Source organism: Anolis sagrei, chromosome X, assembly GCF_037176765.1.
Source record: "Anolis sagrei isolate rAnoSag1 chromosome X, rAnoSag1.mat, whole genome shotgun sequence".
Lineage (NCBI taxonomy): Eukaryota > Metazoa > Chordata > Lepidosauria > Squamata > Dactyloidae > Anolis > Anolis sagrei.
Window position 1 is genome coordinate 21,139,096 of NC_090034.1, and position 27,604 is coordinate 21,166,699.

At 42.0% G+C, this 27,604-nt stretch overlaps 1 protein-coding gene across 1 annotated transcript in view; it reads right to left on the reverse strand.

The window, feature by feature from the left end:
- Nucleotides 1-27,604, reverse strand: part of PKD1 (polycystin 1, transient receptor potential channel interacting) — a 106,208-nt gene that overhangs the window by 62,164 nt on the left and 16,440 nt on the right. The window contains exons 2-7 of the mRNA XM_060785804.2: nucleotides 15,762-15,833; nucleotides 15,409-15,480; nucleotides 14,291-14,460; nucleotides 11,346-12,005; nucleotides 9,559-9,742; nucleotides 1,572-1,792 (exon numbers count right to left, since the gene is read on the reverse strand). Of these exons, the coding sequence (XP_060641787.2) occupies nucleotides 1,572-1,792; nucleotides 9,559-9,742; nucleotides 11,346-12,005; nucleotides 14,291-14,460; nucleotides 15,409-15,480; nucleotides 15,762-15,833 (1,379 nt within the window). The remainder of the gene's footprint in view (nucleotides 1-1,571; nucleotides 1,793-9,558; nucleotides 9,743-11,345; nucleotides 12,006-14,290; nucleotides 14,461-15,408; nucleotides 15,481-15,761; nucleotides 15,834-27,604) is intronic.

Here is a 27,604-nt window from a genome sequence, read left to right on the forward strand (position 1 = left end):
TTGTTATTATTATTACTATTTCATATTCATTAGAATTATTACTATTAGTAATATCCCATTTTTATTTCTTTGAGATACAAAGAGACTCACAAAATTTAAAAATGATGCAATTTAAAAACTATATTATTTATCAGTATATATTAGTATTTATTGGTATTTATAAGCAGATAAATATTAAAACAGAATTGAACATACAATTGTTTTAGTAACACAAATGTTCTTTTGTTGCATTTGAGTGTATTTTTGATTTTTAATTAGGGGTTAAGTTGCATTTTTGGCAAAATATAGTGCAATTAAAAATATATATGATGGATATTTAGGTGGGAATCCGTTACTCTCCCAATTGCTTGTGTGAACACATTAGTTTTTGCATTCAGAAATCTTTTTCCAATATATTATGCAACTGGCTGTACATTAAATTGCCAAAATTTGTTGGAAAATAAATCAAGCGAAGGCAAGGCTTATGGAGGAAATATCCTCAGCATCAGCAGATATATAATAGCGGCGTTTTAATAAATGTGGGGTTTTGGGTGAGTTTTCTGGGTTTTTTTTTCAGTCTGATGACCGCATCGCGACTGATGTGGAAAAGTGGCTGGGATCCAAAGGAGCTCCAACTGAGCCAAATAGACTTTGCAGATATCGGCTTCTGTTCCTTGCTAAATGTCTTGCTTTTCCTCCAAGGATCAATTGCACTCTAAAATAAGAGTGCAAGAAAATGTGCAAATCTGCTCACTTTGTGGGACTTTTACCTTGAAACGTAACGGCAAACGCCAAGAATATTGCACAAGTCTCTCTCAATGCATTGAATGTAAGCCCCTTTGATCTCCTTGTGGAGAAACAACTGGGGTGTAAATAAACATAACAACAACAAGAAGAAATGTAAGACTCCTTGCAGGGACAAGAGGCAAAAAGTAAGGAAAAATGACATTCAGGTGTGCTCAGAGAAATCTATGGACCTTGCAACTTTCAGAACTCATCGCAATTTAGCCCTGGCAGTTCCAGCAATGCCAAGCAGAAGCCAATGGACCTTGGAAAACTACAACTCCCACAACTCCACCATTCATAGAAGCCAATGGACCTTGGAAAACTACAACTCCCACAACACCACAAATTAGCCCTGGCAGTTCCAGTGGTGCCAAAACGCCATTCATTCTACAGTGTAGAAGCACCCAGAGAAGCCAATGGGCCTTAAAAGACTACCACTCCCACAACTCCACCACAAATTAGTCCTGGCAGTTCCATTGGTGCAAAACGACATTCATTCTTCACTGTAAATGCACCCAGAGAAGCCAATGGACCTTGGAAAATTACAACTCCCAGAACTCCATCACAAATTAGCCCTGGCAGTTCCATTGGTGACAAACAACATTCATTCTTCAGTATTGATGCACCAGAGAAGCCAATGGACCTTGGAAAACTACAACTCTCATACTCCACCTCAAATTAGCCCTGGCAGTTCCATTTGTGCCAAATGGCATTCATTCTTCAACGTAGAAGCCCCCCAGAGGAGGCAATGGACCTTGGAAAACTACACCTCCCAAGAACTGGGCTGTTGACCACAGGCTGCCCACCTGGGGGCTTGTGCTCGCAGAGGTAGCTGTGCTTGGCGGTGCAGAGGTCGGTGTTGCACTGCCCGGCGGGGCCCATCCGTACGCAGTGGTCGGCATTGGAGGGGTGGGGCTCCCCGGGAAGCCAGTTCTGGCAGCTCTGCAGGTCAAAGCCCTCCTCACCAGGAGGGGCACCGCTGGGGCCGGACGCCGCGTCATTGAACCCAATCCAGACATCCAGGCTCCTACCAGAGAGAGAACACATTCATATATTAGATTAGAATTATATACCCTATAACAGCTCTGGGCTGACTTGGGCCCTCCAGGTGTTTTGGACTGCAACTCCCACAATTCCTAACAGTGTTAGGCATTGTGGGAGTTGTGGTCCAAAACGACTGGAGGGCCCAAGCTGGCTCATACCTATCCTATACTCAATCTTTAAGTGTACTTTCCCCACATTACTCCTTCTCCAGAGATGTTTAAGAAGAGTCTGGATGATCATCTGTTGGGAGAGCTTTGATTGTGTCCTCCTGATTGGCAGAAGGGGGTTGGACTGGATGGCCTTTGGGGTCCCTTTCCACATTATAACTCTATGAAACAGCTATCATCTTTCAGTTCAATTATATATCTATATTCTATCTATCTATGGGTCTATGATCTATCTATCTATCTATCTATCTATCCATCGTCCTATGATATATTTATCTTTCTATGGTTCTATTATATATCTATCATCTATCTATTTATGTCTATCTATGGTTCCATGATATAGCTATCATCTATCTATCTCTCTGTCTATAGTTCGATGATACATCTCTATCTATCTATCTATCTATCTATCTATCTATCTATAGTTCTATGATATATTTATCTGTCTATGTTTCTATGATATATATCTATCATCTGTCTATGGCTGGATTGCCATCTGTTGGGGGTGCTTCAATTGTGTCTTCTTGACTAGCAGAAGGGGGTTGGACTGAATGGCCGTTGGGGTCTCTTTCAACTATGATTCTATTATATATATATATCCATGATTCTGTGATACATCTATCATCTATTATTACTATTATGTTTACTTATATGTTGCTTTTTCTCTCCACAAGGAAACTCATATCTATAGCTGGATGGCCATCTGTCCAGACTGGCAGAAGGGGGTTTGGATTGGATTACCTTTGGGGTTTCTTCCTACTCTATTATTCTATCTATCTATCTATCTATCTATCTATCTATCTATCTATCTATCATTCTATGATCCATCTATCATCTATCAATAACATATCTATATAAATAAAAATGTAATCTTCGTTTGTGGGATTAACAGAACTCAAAAACCACTGGACGAATTGACACCAAATTTGGACACAAAGCACCTAACAACCCAATCTATGTCCTTCACTCAAAAAATTGATTTTGTCATTTGGGAGTTGTAGTTGCTGGGATTTATAGTTCACCTACAATCAAAGAGCATTCTGAACCCCACCAATGATAGAATTGAACCAAACTTGGCACACAGTTCTCCCACGACCAACAGAAAATACTGGAAGGGTTTGGTGGGCAGTGTCCTTTGGTTTTGGAGTTGTAGTTCACCTACATCCAGAGAGCACTGTGGACTCAAACAATGATGGATCTGGACCAAACTTGGCACGGATACACAATATGCCCAAATGTGAACACTGGTGGAGTTTGGGGAAAATAGGGTCTTGACATTTGGGAGTTGTAGTTGCTGGGATTTGTAGTTTACCTACAATCACAGAGAATTCTGAACCCCACCAATGATAGAATTGGGCCAACCCTCCCACACAGAACCCCCATGACCACCAGTGGGCCACAGCAACATGTCGCAGGGGATGGCTAGTGTATATGTATATGTATATAATGGCTGGACAGCCATCTGTCGGGAGGGTTTGGATTCTGTCTTCCTTGATGGCAGAAGAGGTTTTGGATGGGATGACCTTTGGGAGTCCCTTTGAACTCTAGGATTCAATGATTCAATGGATTCAATAGAATATGCTGCTGCCTAGAAATCCAATGGAGTCTTTTAAACAGAGTCTTGGCTGGTCATCTGTCAGGAGGGCTTTGATGGTGTCATCTTGTCTGGCAGAAGGGGGGTTGGACTGGATGATCTTTGGAGGTCTCTTGGGTTTCTATGCAAAGGCCAAGAGTCCAGAGAGAAGGATAGCAGCTCAAACGGGGGTCAAACTGCATTAATTCCACAGTGTAGACGCACACCATAAGGAGTGTCTCTGCCTCGGAGACTCAATGAGGTAATTTTGAAAATGATGGCAAAAATAACCAGGGAGCGGAGTCAGCGTGTTCCCTTTCAAGAGCTGCAAAATTTGGTCCGAAGAACAAGAAACCGCTGTGTTCTTCGCCCGCCATCGCCAAAAGCCTAGGGAGAGTTTCCTGTTGGGGAGCCAACTATGAGCTCAATGCAAAAGTTCTTTAAAATAGAGATATATTAAGGTTGAAAGGGACGCCATCACCGTATAGTGTCTGGCTCGCTCCGAGTGAGTACTAAACCCAATGAGGATCAAAACAGAGCCAGTGGGACAAGAGAGAAGCCTAGAGTTGGAAGGGGCCCCCAAAGGCCATCCAGTCGAACCCCATTCATTTCAGGCAGGAAGGCACCATATCTCCTAATGATTAGCAATAATTCTCATTTAATATTTTTACAATTATTATAAAGAATAGTACCGACTTTGAGTTGGAGGAGAGAGGGGACCAGAGGAGTTGAAAGGGGCCCCCAAAGGCCATCCAGTCCAACCCCATTCAGTCACGCAGGTAGGCAACATATCTCATAATTATTAGTAATAATTATAACTTAGTATTATGACTATTATAAATATTATAAATACCTCACTTTGAGCCTCAGGGAGAGTCAGATATTATTATTATTATTATTATTATTATTATTAATTAGCATTACTACTACCAATAATAATAATAATTACTATTATAAATAATAGTACCCAACTTTGAGCCTCAGACAGAAGCAGATAAATTATTATTATTATTATTATTATTATTTATTTATTTGCTTCATTTGTATATCGCTCTTCTCAGCCCTCAGGCGACTCAGAGTGGTTAACAACCAGTTTCAACAACACAATACAAAATCATTAATCAATTAAAACAGTAGTATCAATTAATTAACACCAAAATATCAATACAACAGTACAGCACTATAACAATCCATCACGTCTCATCAATAGAATCAGCATCCGAACTCATTGTCCATTATTCCATTCCAATAATCAATCAATTGCATTGCTTAGTTGAAAGCCTGTTCGAAAAGCCAGGTCTTCACACTCTTCCGGAATGCCAATAAAGAGGGGGCCGATCTGATGTCTGTAGGGAGGGCGTTCCACAGCCGAGGGGCCACCACTGAGAAGGCCCTGTCTCTCGTCCCCGCCAGGCGTGCTTGTGAAGCCGGCGGGATTGAGAGCAGGGCCTCCCCAGACGATCTTAACGTCCTAACTGGTTCATAGGAGGAGATGCATTCGGACAGGTAGGACGGGCCAGAACCGTTTAGGGCTTTAAAGGCTTTAAAGGCTAAAGCCAGCACTTTGAATTGTGCCCGGTAGCAAATTGGCAGCCAGTGGAGCTGGCGCAACAGAGGAGTTGTGTGCTCCCTGAGTGCCGCTCCTGTTAGCATCCTGGCTGCCGATCGTTGGACCATTTGAAGCTTCCGAGCAGTCTTCAGAGGCAACCCCACGTAGAGAGCGTTGCAGTAGTCTAAACAGGATGTAACCAGAGCATGGACCACCGTGGCCAAGTCAGACTTCCCAAGGTACGGGCGCAACTGGCGCACAAGTTTTAACTGTGCAAATGCTCCCCTGGTCACCGCTGAAACCTGGGGTTCCAGGCTCAGCGATGAGTCCACGATCACACCCAGACTGCGAACCTGCGTCTTCAGGGGGAGTGTGACCCCGTCCAACACAGGCTGTAACCCTATACCCTGTTCGGCCTTACGAATGACCAGGAGTACCTCTGTCTTGCCTGGATTCAATTTCAATTTGTTCGCCCTCATCCAGACCGTTACAGCGGCCAAGCACCGGTTCAGGACCTGAACAGCCTCCTTAGAAGAAGGTGGAAAGGACTGACAGAGTTGGACATCATCCGCGTACAGATGAGAATTATTAAGAATTATTTAGCATCATTACTATTATTATTATTGCTAATAATAACAACACTGGGATGGTCATCCCGAAAGTTGGCCATCTAGCCTCTGCTCAAAGACTTCCATAGAATCCTAGAGTTGGAAGAGACCCTCAAAGCCATTCAGTACACCTTCCTTCTACCAAGCAAGAAGACACAATCCAATCCCTCCTGATAGATGGCCAGCCAGCCTTTGCATCATAGAATCCTAATGTTGGCAAAGATCCCAAGGGCCACCCAGTCCAAAGCCATTCAGCCAGGCAGGAAAGGCACAAACAAAGCCCTCCTGAAAGATGGCCATCCAGCCTCTGCTTAAAGACCTCCAGAAAAGGGGATTCCACCACCTTCCTAGGTAGTGATAATAACCATCATCATCATCATCATCATCATCATCATCATCACTTTATTTATATCCCGTCACCATCACCCCGAAGGGACTTGGGGTAGCTCACAAAAGCACACAATAGTGCAAACATATAAAATACAACAAAGTACATAAGCAAAATAGCACAATAACATCAAAGTCCAAATAAACAAATTACATAGGTATTCTACATAGAGAAGGAAGAGATCCCCCCCCCCCCCCCCCCGCTTCCAGGCCTTGACCATTCATTTCCTATGGATAGAAAGAGGAAAGCTTGGAAGAAGCAGCAGCCCTGTTATCTATAATAGGATGGATTCAATAAATAGAGCAATGCAGCAGAAGGAGAGGAGGCAAAGGAGATGGCAATTATGATATCTCTGCTCCATTGCTAAGCATAAAAATAGGGGCGAAAAACCCAGCTCCATCCCACCGAAAACAAGGATAAGTTGTGGATAACAAGTGGATAACAAGTCATAGAAAGCAGGGTATAAATTATTATTTGAAACACAACAAGATGAGTCCACAGCAGACACTCTGCTGGCTGTTGTATTGGATCACACGTCGGACATCGACATCATCATCATCATCATCATCATCATCATCATCATTACGTTCAGGTGGCATCTCCTTTCCTGTAGTTTGAAGCCATTGTTCCACTGAATCCTAGTCTCCAGGGCAGCAGAAAACAAGCTTGCTCCTTCCTCCCTATGACTTTCCCTCACATATTTATACATGGCCATCATGTCTCCTCTCAGCCTTCTGAAGGCTAAACATGCCCAGCTCTTTAAGCCACTCCTCATAGGGCTTGTTTTCCAGACGCTTGATCATTTTAGTTGCTCTCCTCTGGACACATTTTAGTCGCCCTCCTCTGGATCAAGAAAGGTGTAGTTTTGCAACATGAATGAAGGCCAACTGGATAACAAATCATAGAAAGCGGAATAATAATAATAATAATAATTATTATTATTATTCAAGTACACATCTATACTCAAGATTTGATGAAGTTTAATACCACTTTAGCACCCAGGAGTCGGTGCAATGGGATCAAGAAAGATGTACGGAGGTTTTGCAAACCTCTGCCAAAGACGACAACTCTCGGGATTCCATAAACCTGGATGTTGAAGTGGTATTAAACTGCATCAATTCTTTAGTGTAGATGCACCAAATGCACAAACTTCAAATGCTACTGGCAACGAGGGATGTCTATGCGGTTTGGAGATGTGGCCAAACCCGACTGCACCTTGAAAGCATGCAAAAAGGAAGGATCAGAAGGAGGGAAGCCAGCAGGAAAGGAGGGGCGCTCCCAAATCCTGGCCAAGTCCCCAAAAGCACAGCCAAATCCGCCCACGGCAAGGAGGAGGGAGAGAGGGAGGGAGTCGCCACGGAGCCAAAGAAAACCACACAAATCTTCTGGAAAGGTATAGAAAAACGCCGCCCCGTCTTTGCAAACAGAGAGGCCTCCGATTCCTAGGAAACACCGTTAAGATCCACGCTGGCATCCAAACCAGGCTCCCGGTTACCCCTCTTTCCAAAGCAAAGCTCTTAGCACAGGTCTAGCAGGAGCACCAAGCAGAACTTAATGCCCCGGAGGAAGTGAAAGGAGTCTTTGCGAGAAAGGAGGGAAAGCACTAAACCCGCTGCTAATCTTCTTAAGCACCTTCTGCATTGAGCCAACTGTTTTGTACAGAGGGAAGAATGGAAAGGAGAGCGTAAACCCATTGCTAATCTTCCTAAATCCTTTCTGTGTTTAGCCAAATGTTTTACATTTTTTAATTGTGAGTTTTGAAATGTTTTAGGAAGCCCCTTTGGGTTCCACTCTGGAGGAAAGGGGGTATAACAACTAAGGTAAAGGTTTTCCCCTGACATTCAGTCCAGTCATATCCGACTCTGGGGGGTAGTGCTCATTGCCATTTCTAAGCCAAAGAGCCAATGTTGTGTGTAGACACCTTCAAGGTCACGTGGCCGGCATTACTACATGGAGAGCTGTTACCTACCCGCAGAAGTGGTACCTACTGATCTACACGTATTTGCATGTTTTTTAACTCCTAGTTGGTAGAAGCTGGGGCTAACAACAGGAGGTTACACTACTCCCTGGATTCGAACCTGTGACCTTTTGGTCAGCAAGTTCAGCAGCTCAGCACTTTAACCCACTGCACTACCAGGGTCTCCAACTACAACTACATAGATGACAAATAGATCGCTTGGCTGGGTAGGTGGATAAATAGCTGGGATAGATGGATGGATGGATGGATGGATGGATGGATGGGTAGGTAGGTAGGTAGGTAGGTAGGTAGGTAGGTAGGATAGATAGATAGATAGATAGATAGATAGATAGATAGATAGAGCGAGCATCTGTAGCCAGATCACATCCATAGATGGACATAGTAGAGATAGATGGATGGATGGATAGATAGATAGATAGATAGATAGATTAGATGGGAGAGAGGTAGCTTTGATAGATGGTGATGATAATGATAGATAGATAGATAGATAGATAGAGAAATTAAGTAGGTAACTTGGACAGACAGACAAGCAGGTAAGTAGCTTGGATGGGTGGGTGGATGGATGGATGGATGGATGGATGGCTAGATAGATAGATAGATAGATAGATAGATAGATAGATAGATAGATAGATACGGTAGATAGATAGATAGATAGATAGATAGATAGATAGATAGATAGATAGATAGAGAAGACAGGGGCAATCCATGGTTCTAAAGTACTTACAAAACTAGGGGGCGCTGGTGCTTTGCTTCTAAAGTGTTGCTAAAGTTCTGGTGGTGAAAATTTCAGAAATCTAACAAAACTTTTAAAATTTCATTATAAATGGCAGTTCCTAATTGGTTCCGTCATAAAAATTGCCAATAACGAAATAATAATGAAATTTTGAAAGTTTTGTTAGAGTTCTGAAATTTTCACCACCAGAACTTTAGCAACACTTTAGAAGCAAAGCACCAGAGCCCTCTCTCTAGTTTTGTAAGTACTTTAGAACCATTTAGAACCAAGGATTGCCCATGCCTAATAGCTTGGATAGACAGATAAGCAGGTAAGTAGCTTGGATACATAGATGATAGATAGAATAGCATCCATAAAGAGATAGACAGACAGACAGAATGGACGGACAGACAGACAGATTGAATGGTTGGTTGGTTGATAGAATAGGATGGATGGATGGATTCACAGGATGGATAAATGGATGGAAAGGGGGGGGGGGGAGAGGAGAATTTGAAGGGATGGATAGATGGATAGAAAGAAAGACACATCGATCTAAGGTTTTGTTCAATATCTTTGCTACCAAATAATCAATATACGTGGAAATTATCTGGTCTGCAAAACCTATTTTTTCATTCCCAGCCCAATCCAAAAATACCCAAAACCCCAAAACACTTCCTAAGCCTTTCGGATAAGCGATATTCAACTTATATCATACTCCGTTTTGCCAAAGGAATCCTCAGCAAATAGTAAATCACAGATGAGTCCCTCACTTACCTGGTGACCCGGGAGACCAGGAAATTTTGGATTTCAGGACTGCTGACGAAGGCCAGGTGCCCGCGGCCATAGTCCTGGCAATGCTGCTGGGCCTCCTGCCACTCGGCTTTCTCCGCCACCAGCCAATAGCAATGGCCGTTCCCGGGAAAGGCGACACTTTCTATGGGACATGCTGGGAAAACCGCTGCAAAAGGGAGAACCAGGATCAACCAAAAGAATGGCACCTCAGGCTATGAAGTCAGACTATATTGGGTGCATCTACACTGTGGAATTAGTAAATGTTGGCAACACTTGAACTGCCATGGCTCAATGCTATGGAATTTTGGGAACTGTAGTTTTGCAGGACTTTGAAGTGTCCTCTGCCAAAGAGAGATAGATGGATAGATAGGATGATTGGATGGATGGGTGGATGGATATAGGCCATGTAACATCCAGATTATCTGTTTTCAACTGGATTATATGGCAGTGTAGACTCATATAATCTGGTTCAAAGCAGATGTGGATTATCTGCTTCGGTAATCTGGATTATATAGCAGTGTAGAAGGGGCCATAGTTGACAGATAGATAGATATAGATAGATAGATTGATTGGATGGTTTATTTTAGTGCCTGCATTTGTTTTTTTTAGTTCTAAGTTGTTGCAAATATTATTATTATTATTACTATTATTATTCTACAATAAACTGAATTGGATAAAATGGTTATGTTTAACTTGTTGTGAACATATTACAATAATAATAATAATAATAATAATAATAATAATAATAATAATAGGGAGGAAATTATACATGCCATGGGCAAGTTATACATGGACAAACTTTGACCCTCCAGGTGTTTTGGACTTCAATGATGGATTGGATGGATGGATAAATGGATGAAGACAGAGAGATAATTTGGATGAATGGATAGATGGATGTCAGGTATCAATCAATCAAACTTTATTACAATCCAAAGACTACATTTGCTCAGTTGTCCATCCATCCAAACATCCTATCCATCAATCATCTATCTAACTAACCATCCAACCATCCTATCTTTCATCTATCCAACCATACTATCTATCTATCTATCTATCTATCCATCCATCCTTCCATCCATCCATCCATCCATCCATCCATCCAACCCCATTCTATCTATTCATCCATCCATCCTATCGATTCATCCATCCATCCAACCAACCAACCATCCTATCTATTCATCCGTCCATCTAACCAACCACCCTATTTGTTCATCCATCCATCCATCCAACCAACCAACCATCCTATTTATTCATCCATCCATCCAATCAACCATCCTATCTATTCATCCACCTCTCTGTCCGTCCAACCATCTTATCTATTCATCCATCTATCTATTCATCCTATCTATTCATCCATCTCTCCGTCCATCCAACAAACCAACCAATCAAGCATCCTATTTATTTATTCATCCATCCACTCAATCAATCAATTATCCTATCTATTCATCCACCTCTCCATCCGTCCAACCATCCTATCTATTAGTCCATCCATCTATTCATCCTATCTATTCATCCATCTCTCTGTCTGTCCATCCGCCCATCCATCCAACCAACCAACCATCCTAGCTACCTATCTATCTATCCATCCATCCATCCTACCATCCTATCTATCTGACTACCTACCTACCTACCTACCTACCTACCTACCTACTTATGGCAAAGGTGGCTCAAAGTCCTGCAAAATTACAGTTTCCAGGATTCTGTAGCATTGACTTAAAGTCCAAAACACCTAGAGGGCTGAAGTTTGCCCATGCCTGGTGTAGACTCACCATTTCCAGATGGTGCCGTAATGCTGTAAACCACAGAGAGCCCTGTCCCCCCTCGGTTTCTTGTCCGCAGCTCCAAACTTGCATTAGTCTTCACCAAAACAGGGCATTGGAGCTCGATCTCTTCAGGGGGAGAAACCACTTCTACTTCTGCCCAGGCCGTGGTCAATCGGCTACTGCTAAAGGCGGTGACTGTGACATTGTAGCGCCCTGGTGATGTGTATCTATGGTGGATGGAGGCCTTGGTGGTGTTCAAACACCCCGTCCCATCTCCAAAGTCCCACTCCAGGTAGCCGAGGGCAATGGGGACGTGGAGCTCAAAAGGCGCCTCTTGGAAAAGGTCCACGGGGGCCATTGGTCCGTGAATGGAGATGGACAATTGAGATGGGAAGATGCCGGGCACCACAGAGGGTCCGCCACATGAGGGTCCGGTGGGAAATTCGGCACAGAATGACAGGCATCCCACTGAAGAATTGGGCTCAAGGGCATCACCACACAAGCAATCGGATTCATCGCTGAAGCCTCCATACTCCAAGCCTTCTCTATAGCAATGGGCGCTGCAAGCAGCTTGGGTCAAGTTCGGGAAGAATTGGGTGGTGAAGCGGACGACGGCATCGGTCAACCCGGTCTGGTTGTCGTTCAGGCACCCGATGTGGCCGGCTTCTATGGGAGAGAATTCCAGTAGCATAACAGTATTAGTATTATTGCTAATAATAGTAATAATAGTTATTGTTGTTGTTGTGTCCCTGCTTGACAGAAGGGGGTTGGACTGGATGGCCCTTGGAGGTCCCTTCCAACTCTGATTCTATGACAATGAAATACGTTGCTTCCTGACAGGCCAGTAGACGTTTTGAAGCAGAGAATAGATGACCACCTGTCAGGAGGAATTGCATTGTTCCTTCATGCACAGCAGAAAGGGATTGGTCTGAATGGCCTTTGGAAGTCCCTTCCAACTCTAGGATTCTATGATTCTATAGCCCTTATTTCTCTGTGAACCTTCCAGTTTCTGTGAGATTGGGTGGCCATCTGTTGGGAGGGCTTTGATGGTATATTCCTGTGTTGGCCAAATGCGATTGGACATTATTGTTATTATTATTATTATTATTAATAATAATAATAATAATAATAATAAACAACTTTATTTATACCCTGCCACCATCTCCCCAAAGGGGACTCGGGGAGGTTAACATGAGACCAAGCCCTTCTAAAAATACAATACAACACAGTAAAATACAAAATACAAAACAATATATATATAAAAAAATTACAATAACAAAATGAAATAGTAAAGCAAATTTATGCCCTGCTTTTCTCTCCAGCAAGGAAACTCAAAGCGGCTCACATTAAAACGCCTTTCCATACAGTTTAATGATCTACAATCATTAAAACAAAATTAGAAATATAAATGGTATTTTAAAAAATCACAATTAAAAACCATAAAAAACATAATCAAAACGAAAAACCACAGTACATGATCTTTAAAATCTTCTTCTTTAAAAGCCTTCAATGTAAGCTGCTTTGAGTCTCCTTTTGGAGAGAAGAAGTGGGGTATAAATAAACATAATAATAATAATAATAATAATAATAATAATAATAATAATACAGGCACATTCAGCCACAAAGGAAGACCCAATCAAAGCCCTCCTGACAGATGGCCACCCAACCTCATAGACACTGGAAGATTCACAGGGAAATAGATGCTAAAGAATCATAGAATCTTAGAATTGAAGGGACCCCTAAAGGCTATCCAGACACACCCCTTCTGCTACGTAGGAAGGCACAATTCAATGTCTCCTGACAGATGGCCATTCAGTCTTTACAATCATCCACTGGATTGCCAGGAATCAGCGTATTCCATTGTAACAGAATTAAAGAGTTGGGAGGAACCTCCAAGGGCCATCCAGTCCAACCCCCTTCTGACAGGCACGAAGCCACCATCTAATCCACTGGTTCTCAACCTGTGGGTCCCCAGATGTTTTGGCCTACAACTCCCAGAAATTCTAGCCAGTCTACCAGCTGTTAGGATTTCTGGAAGTTGAAGGCCTAAACATCTGGGGACCCATAGCTTGGGAACCACTGATCTAATGCCTCATGACAAATAGTCACCCAACCTCACAGGTATCTGCAGGTTCATGGAGAAGTAGGGCTATATAGTATAGCATCACAGGATCCTAGAGTTGAAAGAGACACCCAAAGGCTATCTAGTCCAATCTCCTTCTGCCGAGAAGGAAGACACTATCCAAGCTCTCCTGGAAGATGGCCATCCAGCCTCTGTTTGTTTAAAGAGTTGGAAGAGACCACTAAAGGCCATCCAATCCATTCCCATTGTGCCAGGATACACACAAATCATAGAATCCTGCAACTGCAGTTTCAGAATAGTAGTAGTAGTAATAATAATAATAATAATAATAATAATAATAATAATAATAAATATCATAGAGTTAGAAAAGACCTCAAAGGCCACCCAATCCATGCAGAAATAAAAACAATAATAGTAATAATAATAATAATAATAATAATAATAATAATATAGAGTTGGAAAATACTCCAAGGGCCATCCAGTCCTTGTAGAAATAACAACAACAACAACAACAACAACAACAAAGAGTTGGAAAAGACCCCAAGAGCCAAGGGCTATCCAGACCAGGCAGGAATAGTAATAACAACACAACAACAACAACAATAATAATATAGAGTTGGAAAGACTCCAAGGGCCATCCAGTCCATGCAGAAACAACAACAATAATAACAACAACAATACAGAGTTGGAAAGACTCCAGAGGCCATCCAGTCCAACCCCCCTTCTGTCACAGAGGAAGACACAATCCAAGTACTCCTGACAGATGGCTGTTCGGCCTCGGCTTGAAAATCTACAAAGAGGGAATCCTAGAATCCTATAGTTGAAAGGACCCCAAGAGTTATCCAGCCCAACCCCCTTCTTTATGTACCGCATGTAGTGTCAGTAAATGAAAGGTTGAAAAGGGAGGCGCCGGCCAACTCCGGAGGGAGAGTGCATCTGGTAGCGGACCGGTGGGCGACTCTGATGTTGCGCTCTTCCAGCCACCGAGGGAGCCAGGCCAGGCTGCAGTTGCAGACGAAGGGGTTGCCACTGAGGTTTCTAAGGAGGAAACCACGGGGAGTATTAGCACAAGAGAGAGAGATGTAGTCTGACTCTTTTGCAGTCTGCAACTAAAGTCCTAGAAGAACAGGTGCAGTTTTACTGTACCTGGAAGAACAGGTGCAGTTTTACTGCTGTGGCTCAATGCGATGGAATCCTAGGAGTCGTTGTTTGCCATTCTTTGGCAGATCTTGGAAAACTACAACTCCAATTGTAGAATTCCCATTGTAGAATTCTAAGGTCTTTCTCAGACCTTGGAAAACTACAACTCCCATTGAAGAATTAATGCAGTTTAAACCCCTCTTCCATGGACGAAGTCAATGGGATCCTGGGAGTTGTAGCTTGCCACCCTTTAGCAGACCTTGGAAAACTACAACTCCCAATGCAGAGTTAATGCAGTTTGAGCCCCTCTTTCATGGGTGAGGTCTTTTGGATCCTGGGAATTGTAGTGTGCCACTCTTCGTCAGACCTTGGAAAACTACAACTCTCATTGTAGAATTAATGCAGTTTGGGCCCCTCTTCTGTGGATGAGGTCTATGGGAGCCTGGGAGATGTAGTTTGCCACTCTTTGGCAGACCTCAGAAAGCTACAACTCCCATTGTAGAATTAATGCAGTTTGGACCCCTCTTCCATGGATGAGATCTATGGGAGCCTGGGAGTTGTAGTTTGCCACTCTTTGGCAGACCTTAGAAAACAACAATTCTCATTGTAAAATTAATGCAATTTGGGCCCCTCCTCAGTGAATGAAATCTATGGGGTCCTGGGAGTTGTAGTTTGCCACTCTTTGGCAAGGAAGGCTTCAAGTTCTTGGAAAACTACAATTCCCAGGATCACAGCAGTTCAGGTGGTCTCAAACTGCATTAACTCTACATTGTAGACGCACCCACCAAATCCAGGCTAAGATCAAACTGTTTTTGGAAAGACATGAAAAATCAACCTCATACTTACATTTCACTTAAATTAAATAAATTATCAAATATTCCTTCTTCTAAGGTAGAAATCCTGTTGTTGCTGATATCTCTGTAAGGGCAAAGAGAAAGGGGAAAAAATATTACCATTCCAAAGAAATCCTCCTCATTCCTCTTCTCCCTGCTCAAAATTACAAGTATTTTTCACCAGAAAAAGGCTATAAAAGCCTAACGCTCAAAATGACATTTTAAATAGCAATTCCTTATTTGAATTGCTAGACACCAGAAACATTTTCGATTTTGGATATTTTCCCCCCAAAAAATGTTGGAATAATTGCAACGAATATCCTTAAAATTCCCCCAAAATTTCAACGGGTGCAATAAAATACTCACAATTTTTTCAGGGAAGTGAGATACTCAAATGCCTCCGGGTTTAAAGCTGAGATTTTGTTGCTGGACAGATTCCTAGAAGGAAAGGAAGAAAGAGGGAAAATCAGGCCCAATTATTTTGATATACATATACATCTATATATTCAGGTGGGATACATGTATCAGAAAGTTTGCTGTTAATGCTAAGGCTAAATTTATCAGAACACACACACACACACAGAACCTAAAATATAGCTAGATATAGATATGTATACAGAAATATAGCTAAATAGATATGGATACAGATATAGGAATATAAATATATAGATCTATGGATATTACATAGATATAGTCTTAGCCATATCGATCATCTGTATCTATATCTATATGGCTACAGATATAGACATGGATTAAGATATGGAGACATAAATATGGTATAAATATCAATATTTGATATGGATATAGGTATAGATATAAATAGATATGGATTTGAATATGAATATAGGTATACATATCAATATAGACATGGCTGTGGTTATGGATATAGGTATAGATATAAATATGGATGAGAATATGGATATACATATAGATAAAGATATGGTTATGAATACCGATATAGGTATAGACATAAATATGGATGTGAATATGGATATGTATAGATATAGATGTGGCTGTGAATATGGATATAGGTATATATATTCATATAGATATGGACGTGACTATGTATAGATATAAATAAAGACATGAAAATTGATTTAAGTATAGATTTACATATAGATGAAAATATGATATATACATAGATATACATATAGATATGGATGTCAATATGAATATAGTTATAGATATAAATACAGATACGGATGTGAATATGGATATAGTTATGGATCTGGATATATAGATATTGATCTAGATATATAGATATTGATATAGATACAAATATAGGTATAGATATACATAGAGATATGGAAGTAAATATAGATATAGGTACAGATATAGATACAGATATAGATGTGAATATGGATATAGGTACAGATATAAATACAGATATGGGTGTGAATATGGATATAGTTATGGATCTGGATATATAGATATTGATCTAGATATATAGATATTGATGTAGATACAAATATAGGTATAAATATATATAGAGCTATGGAAGTAAATATGGATATAGATATAGATACAGATATGGATGTGAATATGGATATAGGTATAGATATTAGGCTTGGGCGGTTTCGTTCGTTAATTTCGTAATTCGTTATTAATTCGTATTTAAATTAGCTTATGATCCAATATTGAGCCATGCAGGACTACTGTGAGGAGTAATTAAAAATCGAAACAATTTTTCCAATTTATTTCGTATTGTTTCATAATTGTTTCGTAATTGGTTCAAAATTGTTTCGTAATCGTTTCGTAATTGTTTCGTAATTATTTCCGTATGTCTGGTGCAAGTTTTATAGTTGTTGTTTGTTTTATCAGTGATAAAATATAAATTATCACACCAACAGTCAACAACAGAGGGAGAGGGAAGCTTCAGAAGTCCCCCCTGTCCCATTTGGAGGGTTTTTTAGCATATTGCACAATCGCGTCCGCCATTAACGAATCGATTCGTAATTTTACGAATTTTCGTATATTTCGAACTTTTTTAAAGGAAAATTTCGGAATTCTTTAAAAAAACGAAACGCAAGGGCCCCCCTAAAAACGAAATGAGTTTAGAACGAAATTTTTCCATAGTTACCCAAGCCTAATAGATATAAATACAGTTATGGATGTTAATATGGATACAGTTATGTATCTGGATATATAGATATTGATCTAGATATATAAATAGTGATATAGATACAAATATCAATATAGATACAGATACATGGATATAGATACTGTATATACAGATAGCAACTCTTTTGCCAGTGCTCGCAGCCCTGCATCACTTGAACCAGGAAACATCCCCTTCCCACATTATCACCAACATTTTTATTTCCCACCCCCCACCCCTTTTTACAGATCAGCTGTGTGAGAAACCATCCAAGCAAACATTAAAAAGCAACAACACACAACCCCTGGCTGTACAAAACCATAAAATGCAATAAAATAAATATGAACATTGCTCTTTGCATGGAGATTCCCACGTCCGGCTCGGAGAGCTGGCCTCCAAGATTAAATTCCGCCGGTCATTCGTCCAAGTTTTCAAATTCAAGTCGGGTCAAAACAACTTTTAAGGAGGTGGTTGATCCAAGGAGAAAGTTGACGCTTGTGGAATTTCAGGGAGAGACATAGCTTTGTTCAGAAACAGTTTGGGGACGTATCTACACTCTAGAATTAATGCAGTTTCGGACTACTTCAAGTGCTGTGGTTCAATGCTATGCAATCCTGAAAGCCGCACTTTCTCTTAGCCTTTCATTGCATTGATTGCATTGCACTGAACTAGGGTGGTTCAAGGGGTGCTCAAACTGCATTAACTCTGCAGTGTAGATGCCCTGAAAGCAGGCTTTTTGAACCATATTATTTTCCCAAGCGCAAGACGAAGCAGGACGCAATGTTCGCTTCAAAGAGCCAAGGAAAACGCTGCTAGAGGCACAAAAACAACAAGAAAGAGGGCCAGCCAATCGGGAGTGGATTTGCTGCGGTATTTTTTCCCTGGGATTTTTTTTTTTTGGAGCGAATCTGGTGTCCTTGGTCCAGAGCCTTCTGCGTGGGAGGAGGCCCAAAGGGGACTAGATCTCCCAGATCTCCCTTTTCTGCCCAAACTACAGATCCCAGCACCCCATAGCAAGAGCACCGGTGCCACAGTGCATTCGTTCCCCAGTGCGAAACACCCAACGGCATTGTTCGGTGGGTGGCATGCAACCGAATCAGAAAACGGAATAACCCCAAATTATATAAAATAGGTTTCCATCGGTGAGAGGTAATCGGAGACGGCTTTATTATGGCCACCCGGTAGGTCTGCATAATATTCCAATTGCTCCTAATGAACTTTCCTTTCTCTTCTCGCCCCATTTTAGACCCTCCTGAGCATTGGGAGGAACCAAAAAGGCTTTCATTTGCTAAATATGATTTTAGAAAGCAAGGACTACATAAAACCGTGACTACAACTCCCAAAACTCAAAGCAGGAAAGTACGGAATTTGGAAGCAAACAATACACAGACACGGATTTACTTTTGGGGGACTACAACTCCCAGAATCCAAAGCAGGAAAGTACAGAATTTGGAAGGAAATAATACACAGACACGGATTTACTTTTGGGGAACTACAACTCCCAAAATCTAAAGCAGGAAAGTATAGAATCTGGAAGCAAATAATACACAGACACAGATTTACTTTTGGGGAACTACAACTCCCTAAATCCGAAGCAGAAAAGCATGGAATTTGGAAGCAAACAATACACAGACACGGCTTTACTTTTGGGGGACTACAACTTCCAAAATCCAAAGCAGGACAAGGCAGAATAAGCAAGAAGAATACCAAATATGGAAGAAAGTGCACATGCAAGACGGACACGTGGGGGGGGGGGGGGCTGGAGATGACAACTAGACTGTCAAACTTCAAAGCAGGAAAGTAGGGAATTTGGAAGCGAATAATTCATGTACACACATTTACTTTGGAGAACTATAACTCCCAGAATCCAAAGCAGGAAAGTATGAAATTTGGAAGCAAATAATACACAGACACGGATTTACTTTTGGGGAACTACAACTCCCTAAATCCGAAGCAGAAAAGCATGGAAGTTGGAAGCAAATAATACACAGACACGGCTTTACTTTTGGGGGACTACAACTTCCAAAATCCAAAGCAGGAAAGTACGGAAAATGGAAGCAGACATGGACTTACTTCTGGGGAATGATAACCCAAAATCCAAAGCAGGAAAATACGGAATTTGGAAGCAAATAATATACAGACACTGATTTACTTTTGGGAGACTACAACTCCCAAAATCCAAAGCAGGAAAGTACAGAATTTGGAAGCAAATAATACAAAGACATGGATTTACTTCTGGAGGACTACAACTCCCATTATCCAAAGCAAGAAAGTACGGAATATGGAGACAATACACAGACACGGATTTACTTTTGGGGGACTACAACTCCCAAAATCCAAAGCAGGAAAGTAAAGAATTTGGAAGTAAATACTACACAGACACAGATTTACTTTTGGGAGACTACAACTCCCAAAATCCAAAGCAAGAAAGTATGGAATTTGTAAGCAAATAATACACATATTTGCGAAATATACTTTAAAAAGGAAGAGCTACGAGGACTTTTCCTTCCAACACTTCATGGAGAAAGCTACGGATGCATCTATACTGTAGGATGAATGCAGTTTGATCCCACTTTAGCTCAATGCCATGGCATCCTGGGACTTGTAGATTTGCAAGGTCTTGAGCCTTTTCTGCCAAACTACATCTCTGAGGATTTCATAGTTGAAAGTGGGGCCAAATTGAGTTAATTCAACCCTGAGTCTCTAAGTGGCACTTGCTAGCATCATTTTGGAGCGAAACCATGCTTTTGGGACTCAATGTTTGCTCTTAAAATGTCTTTTTAGGGCAAGACTTCTATGGTGACAAAGAAGGAATGAAGGATAAGAATGGAGAGGAGAATAGGATGCCTTTGGAAAGAAGAGGGTTGCCGAGAGCTGCCTCAATACTCGATGGAATTGCTGCCAAGTCAGCTTCGATATACGATACCTCTAATGTCTTAGGCCCATGGGAAGAGCCTGACATTCAGAGACGAATCCCAGACATTTGGACTTAATATGCATGTGTGCTGTGTTGTTATGTACAAATAAATACCGAAAGACAGTTGCATCTGTCAAGTAGGAAATTTAGGTACCACTTTATGTGTGGAGGCTAATTTAACTAATTTACAACATCATAAAACTTTCCAGCAGCATGCACAAGAATGAGGAAGCACTCCATCAAGGACTTGGTGTCACAAGTGGATGGTGAAGCGGCAGCTCCCCCTGTGGCCGGATTCCAGCATACCCTCATGAAGCTGGAAAAGCTGGAATGTTAAATTCCCTCTGTGTCTGTCTGTATATGTTGTATGTCTAATGGCATTGAATGTTTGCCATGTATATGTGCATTGTAATCTGCTGCAGGGTGAGAAGGGCGGAATATAAACACTGTAAAATAAATAAATAAATAAATCTGCTTCTGCCATGTAGGAAGACACCATCAAAGCCCTCCTGATAGACAGACATCCAGTCTGTTTGATGATGATGATGATTATGATGATGATGATAGAACTATAGAATCCAAACACAGCCACAGAAGCGCAAGAGGCTTGGATGCACCTTCGTGGCCAAAAGGACGCATCGTGCCGAACGGCAAGGCTTCTCCGGCCAAGACTGATGTCATGTTCCCATGATGTCACCGTCCCGCCTTTGTTTCTCCGGAAAAGAAAAGACTGAGACGAAGGGAGAGAGGGAGGAGAAGGACGGCTGGCTCCGGAGGCCTTTTCTTCTCTGCGTTTTCCTTGTCGGGAGATGCTTTTCTCATTACGAGCCGTAATGGGAAAAGCATCTCTCGGCAAGTTAAGCGGCCTGATTGGAACCTTTTCTAGTCTTTAGTATCCAAAGGAACTCCCCGAACTGCACATCCCATGTATCTATAGTACTGAGTTATGACACCAAAAAGTGATGCGATGTCCATGTTACAGTGGGTCTGCATTAGTTTGTGATGAATGTGTGTTTTCCTTGATAAGAATCCCACCAGTAGGTTTGATATTGTTGATAGAGCCACGTTGAATACTGCACACTCTTCCCTCAATCCCACCCTTCCTTCCATTCCTTTCTTTCCCCTTCCTTCTCTCTATCTCTCCCTACCTACCTTCCTTCCCTTCCTTCATTTACTTACCTTCTTGCCTTCCTTCCTTCCCTTCATCCCTTCTTTCACTTCCTTCCTTTCCCTCACTCATCTCTTCCTTCCTCCATTAACTTTCTTTTTTTCCTTCCCTCCATCCCTTCCTTCCCTCTGTTCCTTCCTTCCTGTCCTTCATCCATCCACCCCTTCCCTCCTTCCATTTGCTCCCTTTTCCTTCCATTCATCCTTTCCTTCCTTGCTCGCCTTTCCTCCCACTCCTGTTTCCTTCCTTTCTTCCCTCCTCTCATCCATCCCTTCCTTCTTTTATTCACCTTCTTTCCTTCTCTCCATCCCTTCCTTCTGTCCTTCCCTTCCCTTTTCCATTTACTCCCCCATTTTCCCTTCCTTCTATCCTTTTCTTTCATTGCTTGCCTTTCCTTACTCCTTTTTCCTTCCTTCCTTCTCTCCCTTCCCTCTCTTCCCCTCATCCATCACTTCCTTCCTTCATCTATTCACCTTCTTTCCTTTCCTCCATCCCTTCCTTCCCTCTGTTCCTTCCTTCCTTGCCTTCATTCATCCAAACCTTTCTTCCCTTCCTCCATTTATTCCCCTTCTTTCCTCCTTCTTTCCTCCCACTCCCCCTTCCTTCCCCTCATCCATCCCTTCCTTCCTTCATTTGCCTTCTTTACTTCTCTCCATTCATTCATTCATTCATTCATTCATCCATCCATCCATCCATCTATCCCTTTCTTCCCTCCATTTTTCTCCCCTTTCCTTCCTTCCTTCCATCCATCCTTTCATTCCTTGCTTCCCTTTCCTCCCACACCTTTTTCTTTCCTTCCTTTTTTACTTCCTTCTCTCCCTTCATTCCTCTCTCCCTTCCTTCTCCTCATCATTTCCTTTTTCATTAACTCTTCTTTCCTTCCTGTCCTCCATCCCTCTCTTCCCTCTGTTCCCTCCTTCCTTCAGCCATCCTTTCTTCCCTCCCTCTATTCACTCTCCCTTTTCCTTCCTTCCTGCCTGCCTGCCTTCCCTTTTTTCCATTCCTTTTTCTTTCCTTCCTTTTTTACTTCCTTTTCTCCCTTCATGCCTCTTTCCCTTCTCTTCCTTCTCCTCATCCATCATTTCCTTTTTCATTAACTCCTTTCTTTCCTTCCTGTCCTCCATCCCTCTGTTCCTTCCTTCCTTCCTTCATCCATCCTTTCTTCCCCCATCTTCCTTTTCCTTCCTTCCATCCATCCATCCTTTCATTCCTTCCTTCCCTTCCCTGCCACTCCTTTTTCTTTCCTTCCTTTTTTACTTCCTTCTCTCCATTCCTCTCTCCCTTCTCTCCCTTCCTTCTCCTCATCCATCATTTCCTCTTTCATTAACTCCTTCCTTTCCTTCCTGTCCTCCATCCCTCTCTTCCCTCTGTTCCTTCCTTCATCCATCCTTTCTTTCCTCTATTTACTTTTCCTTCCTTCCTTCCTTCCTTCCTTAGCCTTTTTTTCCTTCGATCCACCAGAGTCTTTCTCATTCCTCCAGTTCTGGAATTAATGCCTGAATGGCAACCTTGTTCAAAAATAAGTGATCATAGCCATTTAAGTCATTGGACTCTCCTTTTGGAGGGTCTGGGTTCGAATCCCCGCTCAGCTATGGAAATGCACTGCGTGGCCTTGGACAAGTCACACTCTCTCCGCTTTAGAAGAAGGCAAGATATTATCCAATAAAACCACATGACAGCGTAACACAAATCCAACTGAAGGCCTCCTTTCAATCGGCCAGGTCTTTAGGAAATCCTCTGAATCCTTGGGCTCAAAAAGGTATCGCTTGGAGGGGCAATCTCTCCATTTCAGAGCTGCCAGGTTCTGAGGCTGTTGCTATGGCAAAGGCGCACAAAGGCACACACGAATAAATAATAATCGTAGGTGCGGAAACCACAGGCCCGCCGCGTCTGTCTTGCAGGGCTGCAGACAGTCTTGCTTAGGGATTGCTCTCGCCAAAACAAAACGGAGGAAAAAAGAGAGGAAAAGTCTGCAAAACTCTTGGAAGAAGGTCGGCTTTGCATACGCCAAAGCGGGACAAGGCAGAATAAGCAAGAAGAATACCGAATATGGAAGAAAGTGCACATGCAAGACGGACACGTGGGGGGGGGGGGGGGCTGGAGATGACAACTAGACTGTCAAACTTCAAAGCAGGAAAGTAGGGAATTTGGAAGCGAATAATTCATGTGCACGCATTTACTTTGGAGAACTGTAACTCCCAGAATCCAAAGCAGGAAAGTATGAAATTTGGAAGCAAATAACACAGAGACACGGATTTACTTTTGGGGAACTACAACTCCCAAAATCCAAAGCAGGAAAGTATGGAATTTGGAAACCAATGCACACACATATGAATTTACTTTTGGGGGACTACAATTCCCGGAATCCAAAGCAGGAAATTACGGAATTTGGAAGCAAATAACACAGAGACATGGATTTACTTTCGGAGGAACTATAACTCCCAAAATCCAAAGCAGGAAAGTATGGAATTTGAAAGCAAATAACACAGAGACACAGATTTGCTTTTGGGGAACTATAACTCCCAAAATCCAAAGCAGGAAAGTATGGAATTTGGAAGCAAATACACATACATACACATGAATTTACTTTTAGGGGACAACAACTCTCAAAATTCAAAGCAAGAAAGTACAGAATTTGGAAGTAAAGAATACATGTGCGCGCATTTACTTTTGGGGAACTAAAACTCCCAGAATCCAAAGCAGGAAAGTACGGAATTTGGAAGCAAAAAATACATGTACACAAATTTACTTCTGGGGAACTACAACTCCCGGAATCCAAAGTAGGAAAGTACGGAATTTGGAAGCAAATAATACATGTACACAAATTTACTTCTGGGGAACTACAACTCCCAGAATCCAAAGTAGGAAAGTACGGAATTTGGAAGCAAATAATACACGTACACAAATTTACTTCTGGGGAACTACAACTCCCAGAATCCAAAGCAAGAAAGTACAGAATTTGGAAGCAAATAATACACGTACACACATTTACTACTGGAGAACTATAACTCCCAGAATCCAAAGCAGAAAGGTATTGAATTTGGAAGCAAATAATACATGTGCATTCATTTACTTTTGGAGAACTACAACTCCCAGAATCCAAAGCAGGAAAGTACGGAATTTGGAAGTAAATAATACATGTACACACATTTACTTCTGGAGAACTACTACTCCCAGAATCCAAAGCAGGAAAGTATGGAATTTGGAAGCAAATAATGCATGCACACGCATTTACTTTTGGGGAACTACAACTCCCAGAATTCAAAGTAGGAAAGCTCTGAACTTGGAAGAAAACTCTGAATTTGGGGAGCTGTAGTTCAAAAGCTTCCATCTCCACAGTTCTGTGCAATCCATACATTTGAGGAGGAGGAGGGACTGTTTTCCTAAGGAGGAGAGCTTCCAAAAACGCCTCTAATGCCGGGAAATCTAATTTTAGCCATTACTCGGGGAGAAAATAACCTCTTTGCGCTGTTATTTGCCAAGGATCTGGCACAGAGGCCCAATGCTCCAGAAGGGAAGGGTCCGGCTTTGAGCAAGCGCTCGCAACAGGGCTTGGAAGACGCTGCAAGGCTCCCATCCAAGCTCGGCAAAGAAGAGGAAAAAGAACAACGGCTTCTCAAGGCATCTTTTTGCAGCCGGAATATATAGCATGATGGAGAAAGGAGACAATTAGGGTGCATCTAGGTTGCAGAATGGGTGCTGTTTGGTACCACTTTAACTGCCACGGTTCAATGCTATGCAACCCTGGAAGTTGTAGTTTTGCAAGGTCTTTAAGTCTTCCATATAGCGAATCTATACCGTAAGAACTGAGGCAGTTTGGAACCACTTTAAATGTCATGGCTCAATGCTATGGAACGCTGGGAGCTGTAGTTTGACAAGGTCCACAGCTTTCTCTGCCAAATATCCCATGTGTGCCTTAGCAAACTATCAATTCCACTTTAACTGCCCTGACTCAATGCATAATAATCTGGGGAGTTGTAGTTTGACAAGGTCCACAGCCTTCTCTGCCAAATATCCCATGTGCCTTAGCAAACTACAATTCCACTTTAACTGCCCTGACTCAATGAATAATAATCTGAGGAGTTGTAGTTTGACAAGGTCCACAGCTTTCTCTGTCAAATATCCCATGTGCCATAACAAACTATAAACTCCACTTTAACTGCCCTGGCTTAATGCATTGGAATTTTGGGAGTTGTAGTTTGACAAGGTCTTCCCTGCCAAAGAGTGCTGGGTTCTCTCTATAGAATACAACAGAGTCCTGGGAGTTGTGGAGTGGCGAGTCAGCAGCAGCCTGGCAGAGAGGACTTGGAAAATTATAACTCCCAAGATCCAGTTGCATTGAACCACGGCAATTAAAGTCAAGCCAAACTGCATTCATTCTACAGTAGATGCACCCAGAGAGCTAAAGACCTTATAAAACTACAACTCCCAACATCCCTTAGCCATAGCAGTAAAAGCAGTGCAAAACTGCATTAATTCTGCAATGCAAGATGACCAATAACTTTCTTAGTATATACCCCCCCCCCATCAGCTGGTTTTTAGTCCTAAAAAATATGGCCAAACTATAAGCAAACTACAAGCAAAAAGCACCAAATTGTTAGCCAAAAAGCACCAAACCAAAGGGACAGAACAGCCAAGCATTCTCCCATTCTCCGAGGAAGGCCTTTCAAATTGGCAGAAAACGAAACAGAGCCATGCCAAGGCAATGTTTTCCTGGTCTAATGCTATGGGAACCTGAAAACCGTCTCCGAAGACACAGCTTCTGGACTTTGTGCCGCAGTATTTTCTCAGAAAACAGCTTCTCCCCCGCAGTAGGAGAAAAACCCATTTGGGCTCCCATCGTATTTGGAATTGCATTTTCATCCCTCAGCCTTTCCAAAAATGACGAAAAACTTAGGTTTTGCTAAAGTGTTCTTAAAGGAGCCTTATAATTCATGACTTTTTTGCTCATCTGTAGCAAGCGATGACCATTTCCAGGCAACTGAGTTGGAAATGGTAGATCAGGCATGGGAAAACTTCGGCCCTCCTGGTGTTTTGGACTCCAACTGCAACAATTCCTAACAGCTGATAGGCTGTTAGGAATTGTGGGAGTTGGAGTCCAAAACACCTGGAGGGTCAAAGTTTGCCCATGCCTGTAGCAGGCACACAAACGCAACCAAAACTGGGTCTTGTAACAATCCATCTGCAAACTACAAATCTCTATAATATTGCCTGGAAGGCGTCATCCTCGGCCACGGCATCCTCCAAATCTCACCAAACCGACACCCTTTTCCGCTTTCTCCCATCTGTTCTTTTAATGTGTCCCCCATAAAAAAGTAAGTGTCTCGCTGTATAACCGCATCAGCAACCGTTTACAGATGACGAACACATGGAGAACAGGCCCAAGTATCGGAGTCAATGTGCATAAGAAGCTATAACGTTAAAGAAAGGGTTGCTGTAAGTTTTTTGGGCTCTATGACCATGTTCCAGCACCATTCTCTCCTGGCATTTTGCCTGCATCCGTGGCTAATGAAATCTTCAGAGGTTCTGTTGGAGGGGGGGCAGTGGAGTGTGTATGTATGTGTGTAGATAGATAGATAGATAGATAGATAGATAGACAGACAGACAGACAGATCTCTGTGGGATAATGTCAAAGATGGGGGAAAGTGTGAATGTTGCAATTAGCAAGTGTGAATAGCACTGAGTAGCAATGAAGCTGCAAAGTCAATCAGTGAGGGTATCTTCATAAAGGTAGCCTGGCAGTGGTTGCCTAGAGGCATCCTCTGTTTGGGAGGTGTTAGTTGGCCCTTGGTTGCTTGTTGGTTGGAGTTGTCCTGTTTCTGAGTGATATTCATTATTTACTGTCTTGATTCCGGTGTATTTTTTACTGCTGGTAACCAGATTTTATTCATTTTCATGGTTTCCTCCTTTCTGTTGAAATTGTCCAAGTACTTATGGTTTTCAATTATTTATCTGTATAGTCTGACCTGATGGTTGTCAGAGTGGTTCAGCATTTCTGTGTCAACTATAACAGAACACCTGATAAA